We start from the raw sequence: 19000 nt of genomic DNA on the forward strand, positions 1-19000 counted from the left end.
TCACAAATGCATAGAAATTGCTAATTATTTTTACTTTATTATAGTATGAAGAGCAGTATATGGCTAACATACTAGTTATCTAAGTTGCTCATTACTACAAAAATAAATAAATAAATAAATAAATAAATCTATGTACCTAGTAAATTGAACTTTCGCTTTAATTCTGGAACCTCTGTCCTTGCAAAACAAAGCTATGCATACAATATTAATTCATTATAGCATTGCATTTTCAAATATTACTATATACTACACTAAAGAAAGAAATATATTCCATAAGACAGGACCAGACTGGTATCCTTTAATGAACTGGGTAGCCACTTAATTCCTAGCTGTTTCCTTTATCACCACAGTTTGTCTGATAGTGAACACATTTTTTTTGCAAGGCAACTTTTTATTGTTATTTGAATTTTTGAATTTTATTTTCAATCTGTAATTAAATTCTAAGGTGACATAAAAATTTGAGTATTATATTTGGAGTAAAATTTATGTGCAAAATGAACTGACAGTTAATGGATAAGTGCCACACTGTCAGCTAAGCTGTATTGGTTCCCAGAGAGAAAGAAAAGAGTTTTTATAGGTCTGTATAAATTGGAAACAGGAATTTATTGGTAGAGAATTGTCCATGGATCCATCCAACAAAGAGTAGGAAGGATGCAAAATCACAATTAATGCTAGAGTTGAACTGCTCCCACAGTCTGTTATTTGCTTGAAGAAAAAAATCCCACAGCAAAACAGGGGAGGGGGGAAATTAGCACCTTGATATGTTGGTATAGTCTAAAAGAACTATGAACATGACCACAGTGAGTGCCAAAACTGTGGCTCTTACAAAAGGTTTACTAATCCTAATTATTTAAGAATCATCTTACTGGATGAGTCACTCACCCTAACTCATTCAGGCTTTCCCAAAATCAGTCTCCCTTAGTGCTGTCTTTCGGGTGCATATAATTTCCTGTACAAAGTATTTTGTTACACTAATGGAAATATAAATACTATATACGTGTGCCCTATTTTAGTTACATTTTAATTAAATATGGAATGTAAGAACAAGTGAATGTTTTTATCATTGTTTAGTGCTTTGAAATAGTAATTTTTCATTAGTATAGTGATTGACATTTGTTTTAGACTGTTCTAGCGAACTGTTGTCCAAAGAGGCTAAAAAAAAAAAAAAAAAAAGCATTACTAAAAGTGAAGCTTCAATTAAATTTAAATTACAGGTTAATTATACCTAATATATAACTATTAATTGAAATGGAATACATTCTTATGTTTGGAAAGGAAAGATAGAAGTATTTAGCACTTTCAAAGTGACAGCACGAAGGCAATGCACAATGCCAACTGCAGATGTGAATACTAGTGAGTAATATGCTGCTGCAGCTTTGTTTTTATGCTAATAAAGAACTTTGTCCAAACCATTTGAAAATAGTGTGTGTCCTTTGTGTTCTACTGCACACTCCTGTGCTATTGTTTGTTTTTCATAGACCATTTAAATCAACTAAACATCTAGGAGAGTATGATTGCTGAGGGCACCTGGTGCACTGATGTCATTAAGACACATTTTTAATAAATAATGGATATTTTCATTACATTGTTCTGTTGAAGTCTCCTGTTTATGAATTCATTAAGGAAAAAAAAAAGTTTCTTATTTCTTATTTCTTTAAAAAAACACAAGTGTTTCATAGGAGCAAATTTTTACATTGTGTTCCTGCTCTCCAGTCCAAATAAGTGTTTCATAGGAGCAAATTTTTACATTGTGTTCCTGCTCTCCAGTCCAAATAAATGAGATTTCATATTCTAATTGTTTTATTATGCTAGAGATTTTTTTCCAAAGAAATAGCGAATAGATTAAATGAACTCAAATACAGAACACGTATAATTAACATACACATTAGTCTTGTGGCCAGTGTGGAAATGATGCCATCAATATGTATATCAAAGCAATACAGATGATATATCAGTGGCTATAAAACAACTCAAATCAGTCAAGAAACATTGTTGGAAATGCATTCTGTCCATCACAAGAAGGTTGAAATACAATTCTGTAGTGCATCTTTTGAATGAGACTGCTCAACTGGAGCTGAGACCATGAAGCTTTTCTTGTTTCATGGAGCAGCCAGGCTCCATAGTGGCAATCCTTGATCCCTTCCAGACTGCAGGACATTTCTCCTATCTTTTCTTTCATGTTGTATCTAACTAGATGACTTCATTATTGATACGAAGAGCCTTCCAAAGAGATGTTCTTCAGCCAGAAGTTGTGGGTTGACACAGGATTTGCAGAATAAGTTGTATAGTTTACATAGTGATTCTTTCCAGTCTTCTTACTTGGCAAGAGTAACAAGAGGAAAGAAGGGCAGAAAAAAAAAAAAAAAAGTAAAAAAAAAGTATTTAGAATGAAAACATATATTTATTACAATAACAACCATGAATTCCATTGCTCCATTGTCCTGTGATGAAATCTAACATCGTTTTTTATGGTGTCTTCCCATCATTCTTGTTGAAGTAATCTAAAACACAGTGTTCTGCCAATAATGATGAAAGAATTATCTTTACACTCTTCAGAATACTTAGTATGCACAGTCAGTGTTTGTTTTGTTTGGGGTGTATGATGTTTCATAGGCTCAAGTATTTTTCTTTGTTCAGTACAGTGGAAGAGATCTCATTATGCCTTTAGTATTGTTTGAAGCTATTTTAAGTGAAGAAAGCAGAAAATCAAGAGGTAATCATAAATCACACATTTTCCAGCCAGTTAAGTTATTTATAAATTCAACCATATATTTAAAAATTTCTGTGTGATATCTAAAGTGTATCTTAGGAAATGGAATGGGTATTCACTGCATTTAACTACTCCCTTTGGGCACAGTGTCCTTCTCGCTCTTGTAACTACAATGCAGTGAGTGCAATCAAAGGAGAAGGGGTCAGGATGCGTTAGGGGATGGAAGAAGAAAGGACTGACTTCTGTTTGCTCTTTACAACAAATCGTCATTTTTCTTGGGTAACAGGTCTTCTGAGGGACGTTGGGTCGAGACTTTTACAATAGACATTAGTCTATAAATTCTCCCCAAAGCTATAGGGGTTCGAGTACATTCTATGCTGGATACACATTAACGTCCTTTGATTTATCCACTGTTATTTAAGCATCTTAGCCACTAAGCCTTCAGGGTTAGGTAGCATGTGGAAATTCTTCAACAAGAAGTGTCAGACCAAAAAACATCAGGGTTCTTTAAATTCAAATGAATTTAAAAAATGTGTTTTGTTAAAGACATCCAGCAAAAGAAATAACTGTACTAGCACTTTGTACATTTGAAGTAATGCTGCAGAATTTCTTATTCTTACTAATGAAAAATATTTGTATTTCCACACTTCATTGAGAATGCAAGTTTGTGATTAATACACAAGCATGGTAGGAAACAGTTTCCTGACCCACTTCCAGTATTTAAATATTAACAGATATGAACTCAGTGCTCTTAACTGCTAGAACTGGGTAGGGAAACTATCTCCCACCCTGCCTGAGCCCTAGAATTCAGAATATTTATATAAGTTTTTTCATTCTCAAACTTGAAAATGATATCAAATCAAACACTTCTTTTTGCAATTGACTTTTTCATTTCAGTTTGTACTGTAACGTGAATTAACTGGAATGCGTGAGTAAAACACCAGTTGTGATCTAAAGGAAAACACATTTTAGGGAATAAGGGTGGATAGAAAATTTGGAAGAAGTTTCCAAATTGTTTCTAATTTCAAAGTCTCATGCAAACAACCTCACTTTTAGTTGAATATAAAGAATATTTCTAACTGAATCCATTGTATTTTATACTGTGTTAAATGTTCTTTTATTTTAGGTAATAGTAAATCTCCTGTAAACTTTGCTAATGTAGATCTTCATTGAAAACAGGGGTGGATTCAAGGAAAAGAATGATCACATATGTATTCTAGAAGTGGGATATATTCAATACCTTGAGTTTGACATCTTTACAAACATATGAGGTCTTACATAACATGTCTGAATATCACAGACTTCTATTGGGAAACACAGTTCCATTAGATGGATTTATGCATCTCTCTCATAGTGCCTCATATGTTTTTCTGTTACAATCCTCTGACACTGCCTTAGGCCTTTTTCCGGAAAACCTTTTCCTGTGGGTTCAAGAATAAACAGTTGCAAGATGGGCCGTTTCTTGGGACCCTGCATGGAGATTCAGTCCCCTCTCTTCCAGAACGACGAATTTCTGTTAGAGATACTCTCGAAGCAAGCCTGCTAGATTAATCAAGTGGAGTAAAGAGAGGTTAAAAGGGATCTGCTGTTCAGCCAAATAAGAAAAAAAAAAAAGTCTGAAATCCTAATTTTCATCTCCCAAAATACCTATGACATAAAACCAAACAGAAAGCATTTTCATGTGTGAAAGATTTTTTATTAAATCAGTTCTTACATTCAGATATCATGTATTAAAATAGTTTAGAAAATCTCCTGAATGATTAAAGGAATTGATTCTCTCTGTCAGATGAATATTTCAAAAATAATAATAATAATAAAATCAATAGAATCACTTGTGTTAATTGAGTCAGCAAGCTGTGTTTGACAGCTGATGGATCATTTTTTACAACTTGAAGTGATTTTTTTTTTTAAAGGCCCAATAAAATCAGAGTGTAGACTGAGAAAACCTATAAGCACAGCTTTTAATGGAGATTAGTTATTTTTTTATAGTAGCAGAGATTGAATCAAACGCCTTCAGAACTGCCCATGCAACCTTGTACAAATAGCAAGAGAAAAATTGCCACTGAGTACTTGTTAGCATTGAGTCACTTCCTAGCTGTTAAGTTTCTCATGGTTCACTAAATTCTTTGTTTACTGCATGTAATGAATGTTTCTCTCCCCAGAGATTTGCCTTTTGACCAAGGGCCGTCGAACTGCCAGTGTACGAGCAGACACATATTGTCGCCTCTACTCCCTCTCAGTGGACAACTTCAATGAGGTTCTGGAAGAGTACCCCATGATGAGAAGAGCCTTTGAAACAGTGGCAATTGATAGACTCGACAGAATAGGTAGTATTATTTTTTCCATATTTGAAATTCATAAAATCTTTCTACCTTTTCTTTTCCTAGAGTTGAAGGATAACGTGCCAATTAAACCTTTCTTAAAAAAAAATCATTTCTGTTACATTGAAGTAAATGCTCTGTTGATCTATAAATAAGATGTGATAAGAAATTCTGAAATTACACTTTGAAGTAATAAAAAACTTTGAATTTTAGAGAGCTCTCAATCTTCTCTGAGGATTATTCTGTATAGTTTAATTATCATTAGCATTATTTATGAATCCTGTATATTTCTTTTTCTGACTTCAGCAATTCATGGGATTTATGCAGTTTAGGGGGCAGTAGATGACATATTCATACATAAACAGTTTAGAGATGGCATCTATAGTGCTGAGAAGAGCTGAAGTCTCTCAGCACTCTCAAAACCTGTGTTTGTTGAAGTGAGCTAATCCTTTGCAGCAGGGCTCTCATTTTCCTCACAACATGGGCTCTGGTATCATTGATGGCTGCACACTGGAGTTACTCAGATCAGCTTGTAATGAGAAAAGCAGGCCAAGGATATCTGAGTGAAAGGTGGAATTATACAGCAGATCATCAAAACAGTGTTGCTGTTATGCAACCAGCCATTCTGGACCTCTCTAATAAAATATATTAGGTAAAATATATGGCCTTAGGTAGAAAGAAATGCATTCTGATCATCATTATCGACACTGGTTTTAAAATGCAGCTATTCATATAAAATCATTTATCCTCAATGTTGTTTCCTCAACCTCACAAGAAAATTCTAGTGTAAGATTTTATCCACATCACTTTTTTTCAATACAGATAAGTCTGCAGTTTCTTCAAAGGGAATAGGGAACAACTTTCAGTGCATTGTCATTGTGCTATCTATTCTAAGCTGAAAATGTGATTTGGAAGAAAACATATTTGTGTTTTCTTTAACATAGCAAGAGTAAAAAAAATGAAATACATATATATAGTTTTCTAATATTGAATAGATCTATTTTATTATTTTGCAATTTGTGAGTACTCAGTGCATTTATTTATCTTATTAAGACTTTATAAACTCATAAAATTTGTCTTCCAATGCTTTCTGGAAATGTAGTCCAACTCTTAAGTGATATGTGCTTCAATAATACTAGTAGTAAAGTGCAGTCTGCTCGAATCACTAATCCAGTCTGAAGTGCTGTGTTTAAAATACAAAATCTGCACAGAACAAAAGATAAGATGTGAATTGTCTTATCTAAAAAATAAAAAAATAAATAAAGCAGTTCAGTGCAGTTGTATTCCTATGTATCCAATGACACAAAATCTGTGTCTTGCAGACACTAAAAGCATCAAAGAAGTGTCAAGACACAGAGAAGACAGTACACAGTACACAACAGGCTTTATTGCATAAGCAAGTTTCACATTAGCAGTGAGATCATATCAGTTCACAAGCATCTGAAAACATGATTTGTTGTAAACTAGTGGTCACTGGTTACTAATAGCTAGTAATTAGTTCCATGGAATGTACTAAATGGAAGATGTACTTATAATTTACTTAAGAGTTTAGTGGAAATTAGGACAGTTTTGCAGAAAGAAGAATGTTATTCATGCAGAGCCTGGTGGCCTTTTCAACCCTGTTGTTCAGTAAATTACCATGGTTACATATTCAGAATAATTACAATAATGGCAATCCACTGCAAGTGAAGGAGCTCGGAAAGTTCAGGTGTCTCTGAACATGATGGCACTATTAAAGCTTGCAGTTCTTGTGTAGAGAGGGGGAACCATGTCTGGGTGAAGGCGATGTTCATGATGTGAGCCTCGGCAAAAGAGCTAAAATGTGAAGTAAGTATGTCAGGCTGGCTAAGTCTTCTGCTTGTCTGTACAGGGAAGAAGAACTCCATCCTCCTCCAGAAGTTCCAGAAGGACCTCAACACAGGGGTTTTCAACAACCAGGAGAATGAGATCTTGAAGCAGATTGTCAAGCATGATAGGGAGATGGTGCAGACCATCGCCCCAGGGAGCTTGCAGCAGATGCCTGTGCTGAACTCCAGCACCTCTGCCACCTCCTCATCGCGCGTCAGGACACAGTCCCCTCCTGTTTACACTACTGGCAGCCTGTCCCATGGAAATCTGCACTCCCCCTCGCCGAGCACACAGACACCCCAGCAAGCTGTCATCCTCTCGCCCTGCTCCTACACCACTGCCGTCTGCAGCCCACCTGTACAGAGTCCCCTGGCCGGCCGAACTTTCCAGTACGCCTCACCGACAGCCTCACAGCTCTCCCTCATGCAGCAGCAGCCACAGGCACCCCAGCCGCCGCCAGGTGCTGCACCCAAGAACGAGGTCCACAAGAGTACCCAGGCCCTCCACAACACCAACCTGAGCCGGGAGGTGCGGCCCCTCTCCGCCTCGCAGCCCTCCCTGCCCCATGAGATCTCCACCCTGATCGCCAGGCCTCACCCCACTGTGGGGGAGTCCCTGGCCTCCCTCCCGCAGCCTGCCCCCGGTGCCAGCGTGCCACCAGCCAGCCGGGCCACTGTCCCCCAGCGGGTCTCACTCTTCCGACAGATGTCCTCGGGAGCCATCCCCCCGAACCGGGGGGCAGTGCCGCCCACAGCACCCCTGCAAAGGGATTCTTCTGCAGTCTTAAGCACAGAGTCGGAGGGAGACAAACCACGGTTCGCGTCAAACTTATGATTCCTGGTGACTACGAGAAACAGACTTGCAGCAAACTGAGAGCCGTCCCAGGAACTGTTTTAGCCTGTTTCCTCGTGTATCCTAGCAGTCTACTTATGAGAAAAAATACTTTAGACAGCTTTGCCCTACATAACGAATGTAAAAATTATGTGTGTATATATATATATAAATGGTATATATATATATATATCAAAAAAGGGATTAAGAAAACTTGTTTGAATTCGTGTCTTCCTTTCTTGCAACCATTAAAGAAGTCTAAATTATTCTGTAATATTATTTATTTATAACATGTTGACTTTAAAACCAGTCTAACAGATTTTAGTTCACAAGGTTTCCCATTTTCATGGGAAAATTATCAACATAGTAACAAATTTCAAACAAGTATAAAACAAATAATCAACCTAACTAAAACATAGCACTGACCAAGTGGTATTCTGAAAACATTGTTATTTCATTTACTCATATACATTGTTAATAATTTTCCATGAAGAGTTCAGTTATTTCCAATTGCAATTCCTATTTTTTGTGCTTTCCATTCAGAATTAGATTGACAAGCCAAGGCTGGCACTAGCACTCCTCTGGATAGATTGTAACCTCATGCCATGTCAACCCGTCTGTTGTTTCAGTAAACTGGGTGGATTTCAGTCTTCATATTGCTAAAGACTTTTACAAAGACTATAAATATTGCCATTGTAAATACCTTTTTAGACCCAAATAAAAATAGCTGCTGTGTGGTGTACCATTGCAAGGTATTTGTTTAGGAATTTAGGTTCAGCTCTTCACTTCAAAATTTACAGTTTTAAAATTTGTTAAAGCTAAGTGCAACACAACTGTTGAATTGTAATGCAATGGCTTAAAACCTATAATGTTACTTTTACATGCAATGTTTTATGCAAAATTGTACGCTTGATCCTGCAAATCGCTTGTACTTCACCAATACCATCACTTTTCTTCTCCTTGCCCTAAATAGCATCCAAAAATATTCCATGCATGCTTTGGGGAAAAAAAAATAAAATAATAATTTAAAAAAAAGTAAAAATAAAAATAAAAATAGGTTCAGTCAGCTATTGTAGGAAAAGACTTTTATGGTATCTTAGGAAATAATAACCATTCATTGATTACGTCTACCTTAAAATTCCTATAATGCTGACTTTGAATCTCTGGTTTAAGTCTAGAAGTGAGGTCTTTCATTTAAAGGATTATTTGTAATCCACAGCTTGATTTAGGCTTTCAGGTGCTTTCTGTGTCTTCACTGTAGTTTTGTAGTTGACTGTGGTGTTAATTAAAAATAAATAAATAAATAAATATAATATAGCATCAAGTCTGTCTGGAAATGCACGATTTGCTCTGTGTATATTGTAATTAAATGGATAGTGTATCCTAAGGCATGTAGTGTCAAACATAGCCCATAGGTACGAGGTTTATTATTTTTTATGTCTTCAAAACAGAATGGAAATTGTGACAGAAAGCAGGGTTAAAGCATACTCTTTTGTGAACATTTTGTTTTGTTTGCTCAGATCTTCACATTATCCACACACACAAAAAAAAAAAAAAAAAAGTCTTTCATAGTCATTTGTGCCTGATTTGTCACATTTAATAGAGATTGAAACTAAATGTGTAATAATTTAACTCATTGAAAAATCAGCATTATGGATATGATACAAGCATATATTCTGTTCCTTAAAACTCAGCTGATTCATGTTAAGGAAGTGAATGCAAAGGAATGCATCTTTTCCCATTAATGCTGAGTTTCACAATGCACAGAAAAAGTAAATAACATCACAAACTACATAATGCAGTGAATCCAGATGTACTTGAGAGCCAAGTAAATATTCTAAAGCTAACAGAGCTTGAACCCATGCTGCCTGTTATGCCTTTTACTAAAGTGGTACATCAAATAAAAAGTAAAAAATATATTTTTTTCTCCAGTTTCTGCTGACTCCCACTCACCAGTGAAAATCAATGTAATTAACCCATTAACATGCTGCTGCCATTAGTCTAAGTGGCCCAGAGTAGTATACGAGGAAGCGGTTGTTTAAACATGTTTGGAACATTATGGATACGCTGCAAGACCATTTATTTCTCAGTACAATACCCCCCACATATTATTTTAATACTAACAAATTCTGTCAGTTAATTAAGATCATATTCTGATCTTTCAAACTGTTTAAGGTTTACATTTAATAGGAGAAATGGGGTTAGTAGTGAAATATTTTTATATATATATTTATTTTATTTTAAGCACTATGAAGAAATATTAATTCACATGGTCTTTCAGTGAAACCATAAATAATTTTTAATGACTTTGTAATAGAGTGGACAATATCTAGGCTTTGTATGTTAATTAAAAAAAAAAAAGTGGTACAGGGTATAAAATTATATACGTATATATATAATGTATGTATGAATGTGTATATACTTAGATTAAGAAACAAATGACTCACATTCCTGTAATATAAAGGTCCATTGCTAGTTTCTGAACTGACCTATTTTGTCTGTACATACCTAAGCCCATAAATATGAAATCTCACATCTGTACAGGATGAAATGTATTAATGAAAAAGGTTGGATCTTACTGCTGCTGGGAAGACTATAGATCTGATTCTTACAATAACTCTATGATTGGGGATAAGTTAGACTTTTTTCTTTTGTCTTTGCTCAAAGCCATAAATAAATATATATTAAAAATTATTAATAAATTGAAGAAAATATTTAAAAAATAAAGCCATGAATGTTTTTTTTCTTTTTTTTTCTTTTTTTTTTTTTTCATTCCAATATGTTCATAACTTATCAGGTTTTTCTTTACCATGAAAGAAGAACTGTTTGCTTTTCCCATTTCTCTGTTCTTAGTCCCAGAATTGATGTGCAGTATGGGGAGGTGGGGAAAAGAATGGGTAATTATGTACACTGTAAGAAGAAGAGGTCTTAGAAATCTGAAGATGTTATATGATATACTCAATCAATTCCTAAGCAATATTTCCATGGTAGATTACAGGAATTCATTGTGCTAAAAATGTGATCTTCATAAAACTCTTGTTTAAGCCATTACCGCTAAATGGTAATGTTTCTTGAGTACAAATATTTGAAACTGAAGTTTGCTTATAGATAAACTTTAAAATATCCTGGGGGAGAATCCCAAGTAGTTGTTAGTGTAACTTATGAAAACTGTATTCTGTCATACCTTCAGTTTATCTTACTAACTGTGCCAGTCCCAAGTGATATACCTCTGAACTTGTGTGTAATAGTTGAGATTTCAAGGGACTATTGGTATGGAAGTAGTATTCATTAATTACACTGTTGGTGATTGTAACTGAAGATACAGAACTGGAACCAAAGTGAGTTTTATTTTAAGCAGCAAAATTTCAAGTAATGGTGCAGGTCGTTATGAGTTGAGATTAATATTTCTGTTTTCAAAATTCACTTACATGAGTTCTCACACTGACTTCAGTACGTTTATCCATGTATATTCTATTCTAATTTATAGATGGAAGAAAATATTTTGTTTAAAAAATAAAATATTAGATTTTTAAAATAACCTGCAGCTCAGCTGCTCTGGCAATACACAGTCACATTAATTATTTCTGCTGTTCTGAAGTCCTCTTTTCACATAAAAATGTGAAAAGATAGGAACACAAAGTGTTTGTCTAGAAATCCTGGATCTGAGCTATAGTGAATTATGTGGTATATTCTAGGACACGTTATAAGCATTGGGTGCACACAGTTTATTTATTTATTTAGTATTTGGCCTTTCTCCTGCTTTTTTTTTTTTTTTTTTTTTTTTTTTAAGCAGGGAAGAGTAAGAACAGTGTAATTGCTTTAGACCATATCCTCTGAGAAATACATCTTGTGAATTTAGAATCTATACATTTTTACTAGCAGTAAAACAGCACAAGAGCAAAACCCAGTGCTCTTTCACATAATTAGCACTTTTAGTCATTTACTTGATTGATGCAGTTGGTCATACAGGCTAATGGCATAATTTCTGGTCCATGATCACATTTCTATCACCTCCATGAGCAAATGCAATATCTTAACTTATGCTAGCACTGGTTTTCAGTCAAGATATGGGAACATTAGAACACAGTGGTAGAACACAAGCAAGGTATCAACCTAAATGAAGTGAATCTCTCCATGTACAGTCTATGTACATTTTCAAATACTGCTACATGTATATGCACCCCCTTTTAAAAAGTATCTTTTTTGATATAAACAAAACATTTGGTAGATCATTTAAGATGTATACAATGGCTCAGATAATTCTTGCCTCATGAGTTGAAAGACTCAAAAGAGCATTTGCACTGAAACTAAACTTTGCATCATCCTTGAAACTGTTCCAGATACATGATGTTCTTTCAACTGCTTGCAGAAGATACCATATTTCTTACTATTCTCCAGTTTTATATGATATATTTGCAGCATGGTTCCCCCTGTTAAGGTCCCACCCTGGTTAGTTCTTGCTGAAAGGTCATTGGAAAAACTGGATTGAGTAGAACCACACACAAAAAAGAAGAGAAAATGCCAAATGCTGGGTTGCTTCTCTAACCAGTTCAAATTAGCCTGTGCAGGAAAGGGAATCGGGTACTCTACAGCATTTCATTGGAAAGTCTGTAGAGACCTGCAGGGATTCTGATACCATTCATCTCAAGAAAATCAGATTCCAACCTGAAAATATGTATCCGGTGTTGGCTGCTTCTGAACACTACTGTTACTGAAGAGTTTACATGGACAGGGGCAAATAGTTTCTATAGCATTGGCAAAGCATTTTGCCTACCCTCTTTTTAAGGACTACTCTTTATAGTTTTTCTACTGCACTAGTACCACAAAACCAAGGCCTTCTGTGAACAGCATAACAGAGCATGACCATTGCTCATGGATCTACTTGCACCTATTTTTAGGGAGCAAAATGTGTGCAGTCCTGTTTTATTGTTGCGGGGGGGGGGGGGGGGGCTGAAAGGAGAGACCTCATTTTGAAGGCAATAAATGAAAGAGAGCAATAAATGGAGCCTTCAGTCTTTGTTATAGATATATAGGCATTTTAGGGTCCTGGACCAGGTTCTGTTTGAATTGGATTTTTCGTTTCTTCACAAAATCAACACAAAAAATGGGGCTGTTGTGCTTGTTATACCACAGATGTAGTCTGCATTGTTGAGGACAATTTCAATTAATAGTTTTTTTCTAAGATCTGTGTGGGAGTGTGGCCATGGGGGTCGACAAGCCCCATGGTTGGTGATAACATCGGACTCTTGATGAGGCCATCAGGAATGTAAAGAGTTTAAAGGGAACAAAGAAGGGTGATTCAGGAGATGCCTTGCTGTCTTGGACTGCTTGTTCTCCAGTCCTTAAGACATAGAAGTTGCTGGGTGTTTGCTACTACCGGGCAAAGTTGTTGGCCAATGAATAGTTAGTGGAAAAGTACTGCTGTGGAGCAAATGGTATAAGAAGGGAGCCTGTCCTCAATATGAGAGTGGAAGAGAGTTGAAGTTATGTCATCCATAAAGTGGTAGCAGTTACTGATTCTGAAAGAACCCTGGTGTCTGTGTGGTCATTACGCCACAGATCTGGAGAATTTAAGTTCAAATTTATGAGTTCCTCTAGTCTAGTCAACAGGTGATGTGAACAATAATTGATGCCAGGTCAATGTCCACTGCAACAGGAAAGGAGAGAAGATGGGCAACAATATTTGAGTTGCTCTTACAAAGGACTGTAAGTATTCCTGAATATGGTCTGGTCTGATCAATTCACATCTGAAACTTTTACAAAAATAATCATATTGTCATTGAAAACTTTGCCTTTTTTTTTTTTTAATTTAATTTAATCATCAATCAATGCCCTTTCTGCCTATGATCTGTTTTCAGCCAATGCTAGGTCATCTTGGCAACAGATTAGTACCAAATTTGGAGGCAGTGCTGTATCTCTGAAATATTTTTTTTAGCTGGTAACTGCACGTTGATGTTCAAAAAACATTAAGATTTTTTGTTGTTGTTTTTAAACCCTCTAAAGGAAGTGTATTATGTGCATTTTACCAATTGGTATTATGTTAATACCTTCCTCCAAGTAGAGCTTATGAAATGTTAATGATTCACTGGACCTTTGTCTCACAGATCATGGTGTCCTGGACAGAAATAGTGAATACTGTGGAAAAGTCCAAGAGAATGGTTATGATATTTCCTATTTTTCTCCAGTACCAAGACCATTCATGGTGGATTATCTGTCAGATCTACCAGGTAAATCAGATTCTAGGTGGGACAGTCCAGGGCTTTGGCTTTTGTTTGTCTTTTGCAAGACAAAGAGATGTGGACAAAATTCAGAACTGTCCATCAAACTCTTGATTGAACTAATGATATTCACATAGAGAGATAAACTAGACCATATAATAATGTAATGCCATCTGGCACATAGCATCAGTAATGTTCAGCGTGTTCTGTGAAAGAGGAGACAAATTTTTTTTTTTTTTTTTTTTTGTGCCTTGCAAAAAAGAGTTGGTATTGTTAATAGCTGCTGAAAATTGATGTATCTAGGGTGAATTTTCATTGCGTAGGCAGCAGTATTACAGAAGATAGCACTGAGCATAGAGCACCATATGTCACAGTCCTGGTTGTTTGAGGTCTGTGTTGTCAATGGAGTTCTTTATTGTTTATCGCTACACTCTTCTGAGTCACTTCTTGCTCTTAGCCTGTCCTGGATATCTAGAACACACAGCTGTGTATGTTAATAGTTTCAGCTGTGATAGGTGTTAAAGCACATTGTGGAAAGTGTTTTGTGAAAGTGATTGTTCTCTTATTTTGTTTCTTCTCTGATTTATTTTTTTCAGGAAAATTCTCAGTAATAATGAGACATACTGATGTCATTAACAAAGAGCAGTAAAAATGGAAAAAGTGACAATAAAAATGAGTTGAAGAAAGGCAAAGTGAAGTGCCATAAGCAAAAAAAAATATAGATATATATTTGAAATAAACCTTTCTGTTAAGATTCCCTGAAGGACATGAAAAAGATAGGGGAGGAAAGATGACAATATGTCAAGTCCTGTTGAAGGCTGGAAAGCAGTTCCATCATGAGAGTAGCAATAAAGCAAGAGGAGAAGGAGAAATCAGTCTCTCTTGGTTTTCTGTCACAAATCCATTACTTCTTTTGGGTCATCTATTTCATTTCTTTTGAAAAATGAAACCAAATAGACTCATGTTGCTGGTTGCTACTTTTGATATCAGACCTGGGCCTATTAGAAGAGTGTAAGAGAGAGTATCTGGAAAATCATGAAACTGGTGTGTATTTTGGGCACTTTTGTCCTGGATCCCATGCACCCTTTTAGTAATCATACATTAAAAAAAAATAATAATATATATATATTTTTCATGTTATTATAGCATTTCACTCTATGTCTAAGAGTTAATATTATGAACATGGAAAATATGCACAAAATTTTTCAACAAAGCTAATTAAACTTCATGGTAGGCTGAAGCAAGCTGACTAGGAGTGGGTCCAAAGTGGAAACCACAAAAATTACTATTAATCAGGATTTGGTGGAGGCTGTGACACAACACAACCAGCACGTAAGACTTTCAGAGATATTCTTTCCAAAGACATGTTCTAACTCAGACCAATTAGACCGATTTTTACTCTCCCTTATTTTCTGTGTACAGCTTATGTCTCATTTCTTTTTCTTTCTTTCTTTTCTTTTTCTTTTTCTTTCTTTCTTTCTTTCTTTCTCTCTTTCTTTCTTTCTTTCTTTCTTTCTTTCTTTCTTTCTTTCTTTCTTTCTTTCTTTCTTTCTTTCTTTTTCATTTTTTTTTTATTTTTTTTTTTCTGCACATTGTGTAAGTCCTTTGTTGGCATCGGGGACTGAAGCCACAACATCACTGTACTAGTGGTGAAAGGCAACAAATCGCAAGAGTACCCCCATGAAACTATGATAATCTTCAGTCTTTGGCAGCTAGAGTGTATAATCAGAGAAGGTTACTTTTTTGCTGCATCATATGTCCCGCGAATATTAAGGGCAAAAAGAGGCATGCATTATTTTGAAATCCATCTAGAAGAAAGTATTCAGAATATGATTAAATTCTATCTATTTGTACATTAAGTTTTGTATTAACATTACAGCTGGGGAAAAGGGACTGCACTATAAATTGTAACAGTAAGTTTAGGATAAATGAATATACTATCTAGTGACTATATTTACTACCCCGGAAGAAATGAGTATTTGGAGGGAAAGAGGTGTAACTCATTTAATCATTAATATCTAAGAACAAGCATACAAACTGTATTTCATGATAGAACATTTTATTTAAGTAAACATCAAGTATATTTGTCAGAATTTTATTGGCACTGCCACTTTGAAGCTATGCCCTTAAGGCAAAATAATAGAAAGTTATTCAGTAATGTATAAAATAAATAAATAAAAGTTTAAAACATTATGAATGCAATAAAACTAAAACATATTCAGTTATCTCCGTATATCTAGCACTCCTGCAATGCATTTTAAGTGGGACACAGTGCAGCCCAGCCTTCTATACCCTGAATGCAAAGAATAGGCATTGGTTGGTGAGTTCATTACAGCCATCTGTGATCTCCAGCCATGGCTAAGTGGATGTAATACCATGCTCAGTATCTGACAAGAGAGTTAGTTTTTCAGCCAGCAGGAGAATATTGAGAGTTGAAACTATTGCTTTCAAAATTTAGGTCCAGTGAAATGTTTTAGCCAAACATATTTGTTAATCTTAAGATGCTACCAGCTATTAAAACATTAAATATAATACTTTAGTCACTTCATTTTAGATTGCTCAGCAAGTAGTATCTAGAAACATCATTCACATCCATTTCTAAAATTAAATTTCCATCAGAATGGGTGAGTTTTAACTATTACCTTTATTTCTTGTATTTTCAGTTGGCACTAGAGACTAGCAAAAATGCAAAAAGAGGTCCTGACCCAATAGAATTGAACAGAGAGATTTTCTTAAAGGTCAAGTCCTGTGGACTGCAAGGTGGACATGAGCCCAGTCTGTTCCCTGGCAGCAAAGGGGACAAATATCCTGCTGGACTGTATTAGCAATGCAGCAGCCAGTAGGCTGCAAGAAGTGATCCTTCATCTATTCTCAGCATTTGTGGGACTGAACTGGGCGTACTGAGTCCAGTTTTGGAGCCCCCAATATAAGGAAGACTGACCAACTTGAGCGAGTTCAAAAACAGATCAAGATATCCATGATGTTAGAGCAAGTGATGTGCATGAGAGATTGAGAGAGCAAGGCTGATGTGAAGAGACTTAGGAGACCTTATTGCCATCTCTGACTACCTGATCAGAGGACACAGAGGAGGGGGAGCCAGATTCCTCTAGCTGGTTCACAGCAATAGGACAAGAGGTGATGGACATAAGTTTGAACAAAGGAAATTACAGTTAGATATAAAAGAAAAATGATAGTATGTTTGTTTGTTTATATACCAGTGAAGCTGTAGGAGCTCCATTCTTGGAGCTGTTCTAGACTCAGATGGACATGGCCCTGAACAACCTGATCTAATTAGACCTGTGTTGAGCAGGTTGTTGTACAGGGTGGACCCAGAGGTCCCTTCCAACCTAAATTATTCTATGATTTTATGATTGCAATGTCACCACCTGTACACTCTCCTATCCTATCCCCTGGTACCAACCTGGTACTCAATCTGACCAAAAGTGGATGCAGTGGCCTATGTCATAAGTTAAGGCTACCACGTCTGTGTTGTTCATACAGAGCCTTTTCCTGGCATGGAGGTCATACAGCAGCCTTTGTATAAGGAAGGAGATTTAGTGGAGTTCCACAAATCAGATCTCTAGGTAAAAGAGAGAGAGGAAGGAAGGAAGGAAGGAAGGAGGGAAGGAAGGAAGGAAGGAAGGAAGGAAGGAAGGAAGGAAGGAAGGAAGGAAGGAAGGAAGGAAGGAAGGAAGGAAGGAAGGAAGGAAGGAAGGAAGGGAGGGAGGGAGGGAGGGAGGGAGGGAGGGAGGGAGGGAGTGAGGGAGGGAGGGAGGAAGGAAGGAAGGAAGGAAGGAAGGAAGGAAGGAAGGAAGGAAGGAAGGGAGGGAGGGAGGGAGGGAGGGAGGGAGGGAGGGAGGGAGGGAGGAAGGGAGGGAGGGAGGGAGGGAGGGAGGGAAAGAGGGAGGGAGGAAGGAGAAAATTACAAGGCAATAAAAAGTCACAGCTAATTAGCATCCTTCCTGATGGAAAATGTTTAAATAAAACTGTCACTTGTTTCCTCATGCAGTGTGATTTCTACATGCATTCGGGTGTCTTCCATTCATGCTACTGACAAGTATGTTTACTATCTCTCGCACTTAACACAACAGGTTGGGCTGCACTCCCTTCTGTCTCCTGTTAAAAACCAGCACAAAAATTGCCAGCAAAATTGTGATTATAAAGCAAAAACTCAGTTTCCATTTGTGGCAGCTGTGCAAATGGAAAAAACAAAGCTGTTGTAAGGATCTTCCTTATACTCCTTCATGGATCACAGCCCAGCATCCTCATCTATAATACAGAAACTAGAGTGGACTTACTTTGTATTAGGTGTCACTGTTTGCATAAGTTGAGTGTAGTTCTGAATGTTCACTCTGTATTAGAGGAAATTAACTATTTGTGTGTGTGCAATGGTTGTTTGTGGTCTCCCACAGTGTTCCCCTAGAGAAGCTGGCAGCCCATGGCTTGGACAGGTACACTCTTTGCTGAGTTAAAAACTGGCTGAATGGCTGGGCCCAGAGGGTGGTGGTGAATGGAATGAAATCCAGCTGGCAACCAGTCATGAGCAGTGTTCCCCAGGACTGGAGTTGGGGCCCATCCTCTTTAATATTTTTATTGATGATTTGGATGAGGGAATTGAGTGCACCCTCAGTAAGTTTACAGATGACACCAAGCTCGGGGGAAGTGTCAATTTTCTGGAGGGTAGGAAGGTTCTGCAGAAAAACGTGCACAGGATGGGTAGAGGCCAATGAGATGATGTCCAACATACCTAAGTGACAGGTCCTGCATTTTGGTCACAACAACTGGATGCAGCGCTACAGGCCTGGGGCTCAAAAGCTGTGCAGAGGAAAAGGCTCTGGAGGTGTTGTTGGTTGATGCTCACCTGAACATGAGTCGGCAGTGTGCCCACGTGGCCAAGAAGGCCAACAGCATCCTGGCTTGTATCAAGAACAGTGTAGCCAGCAGGACCAGGGAGGTGACTGTCCTCCTGTAGTCAGCCCTGGTGAGGTCACACCTCGAGTACTGAATTCAGTTTTGGGACCCTCAATGTGAGAAATACATCGAGGCCTTGGAGTGTGTCCAGAGAAGGGTTA

At 36.8% G+C, this 19000-nt stretch overlaps 1 protein-coding gene across 2 annotated transcripts in view; it reads left to right on the forward strand.

Annotated features, from left to right (window-relative positions):
* The window catches only part of HCN1 (hyperpolarization activated cyclic nucleotide gated potassium channel 1), a 212776-nt gene extending 203758 nt beyond the window's left edge, over window positions 1-9018 (forward strand). For both annotated transcript variants that reach the window (XM_083816272.1, XM_083816273.1), the window contains 2 exons: window positions 4873-5037; window positions 6902-9018. In XM_083816272.1, the coding sequence (XP_083672398.1) occupies window positions 4873-5037; window positions 6902-7713 (977 nt within the window). In that variant the 3' untranslated portion in view covers window positions 7714-9018. The remainder of the gene's footprint in view (window positions 1-4872; window positions 5038-6901) is intronic.
* The last annotated feature ends 9982 nt before the right edge of the window (window positions 9019-19000 follow it).

The sequence above is a fragment of the Anser anser genome (genome assembly GCF_964211835.1).
Source record: "Anser anser genome assembly, chromosome: Z".
Classification (NCBI taxonomy): Eukaryota; Metazoa; Chordata; class Aves; order Anseriformes; family Anatidae; genus Anser; species Anser anser.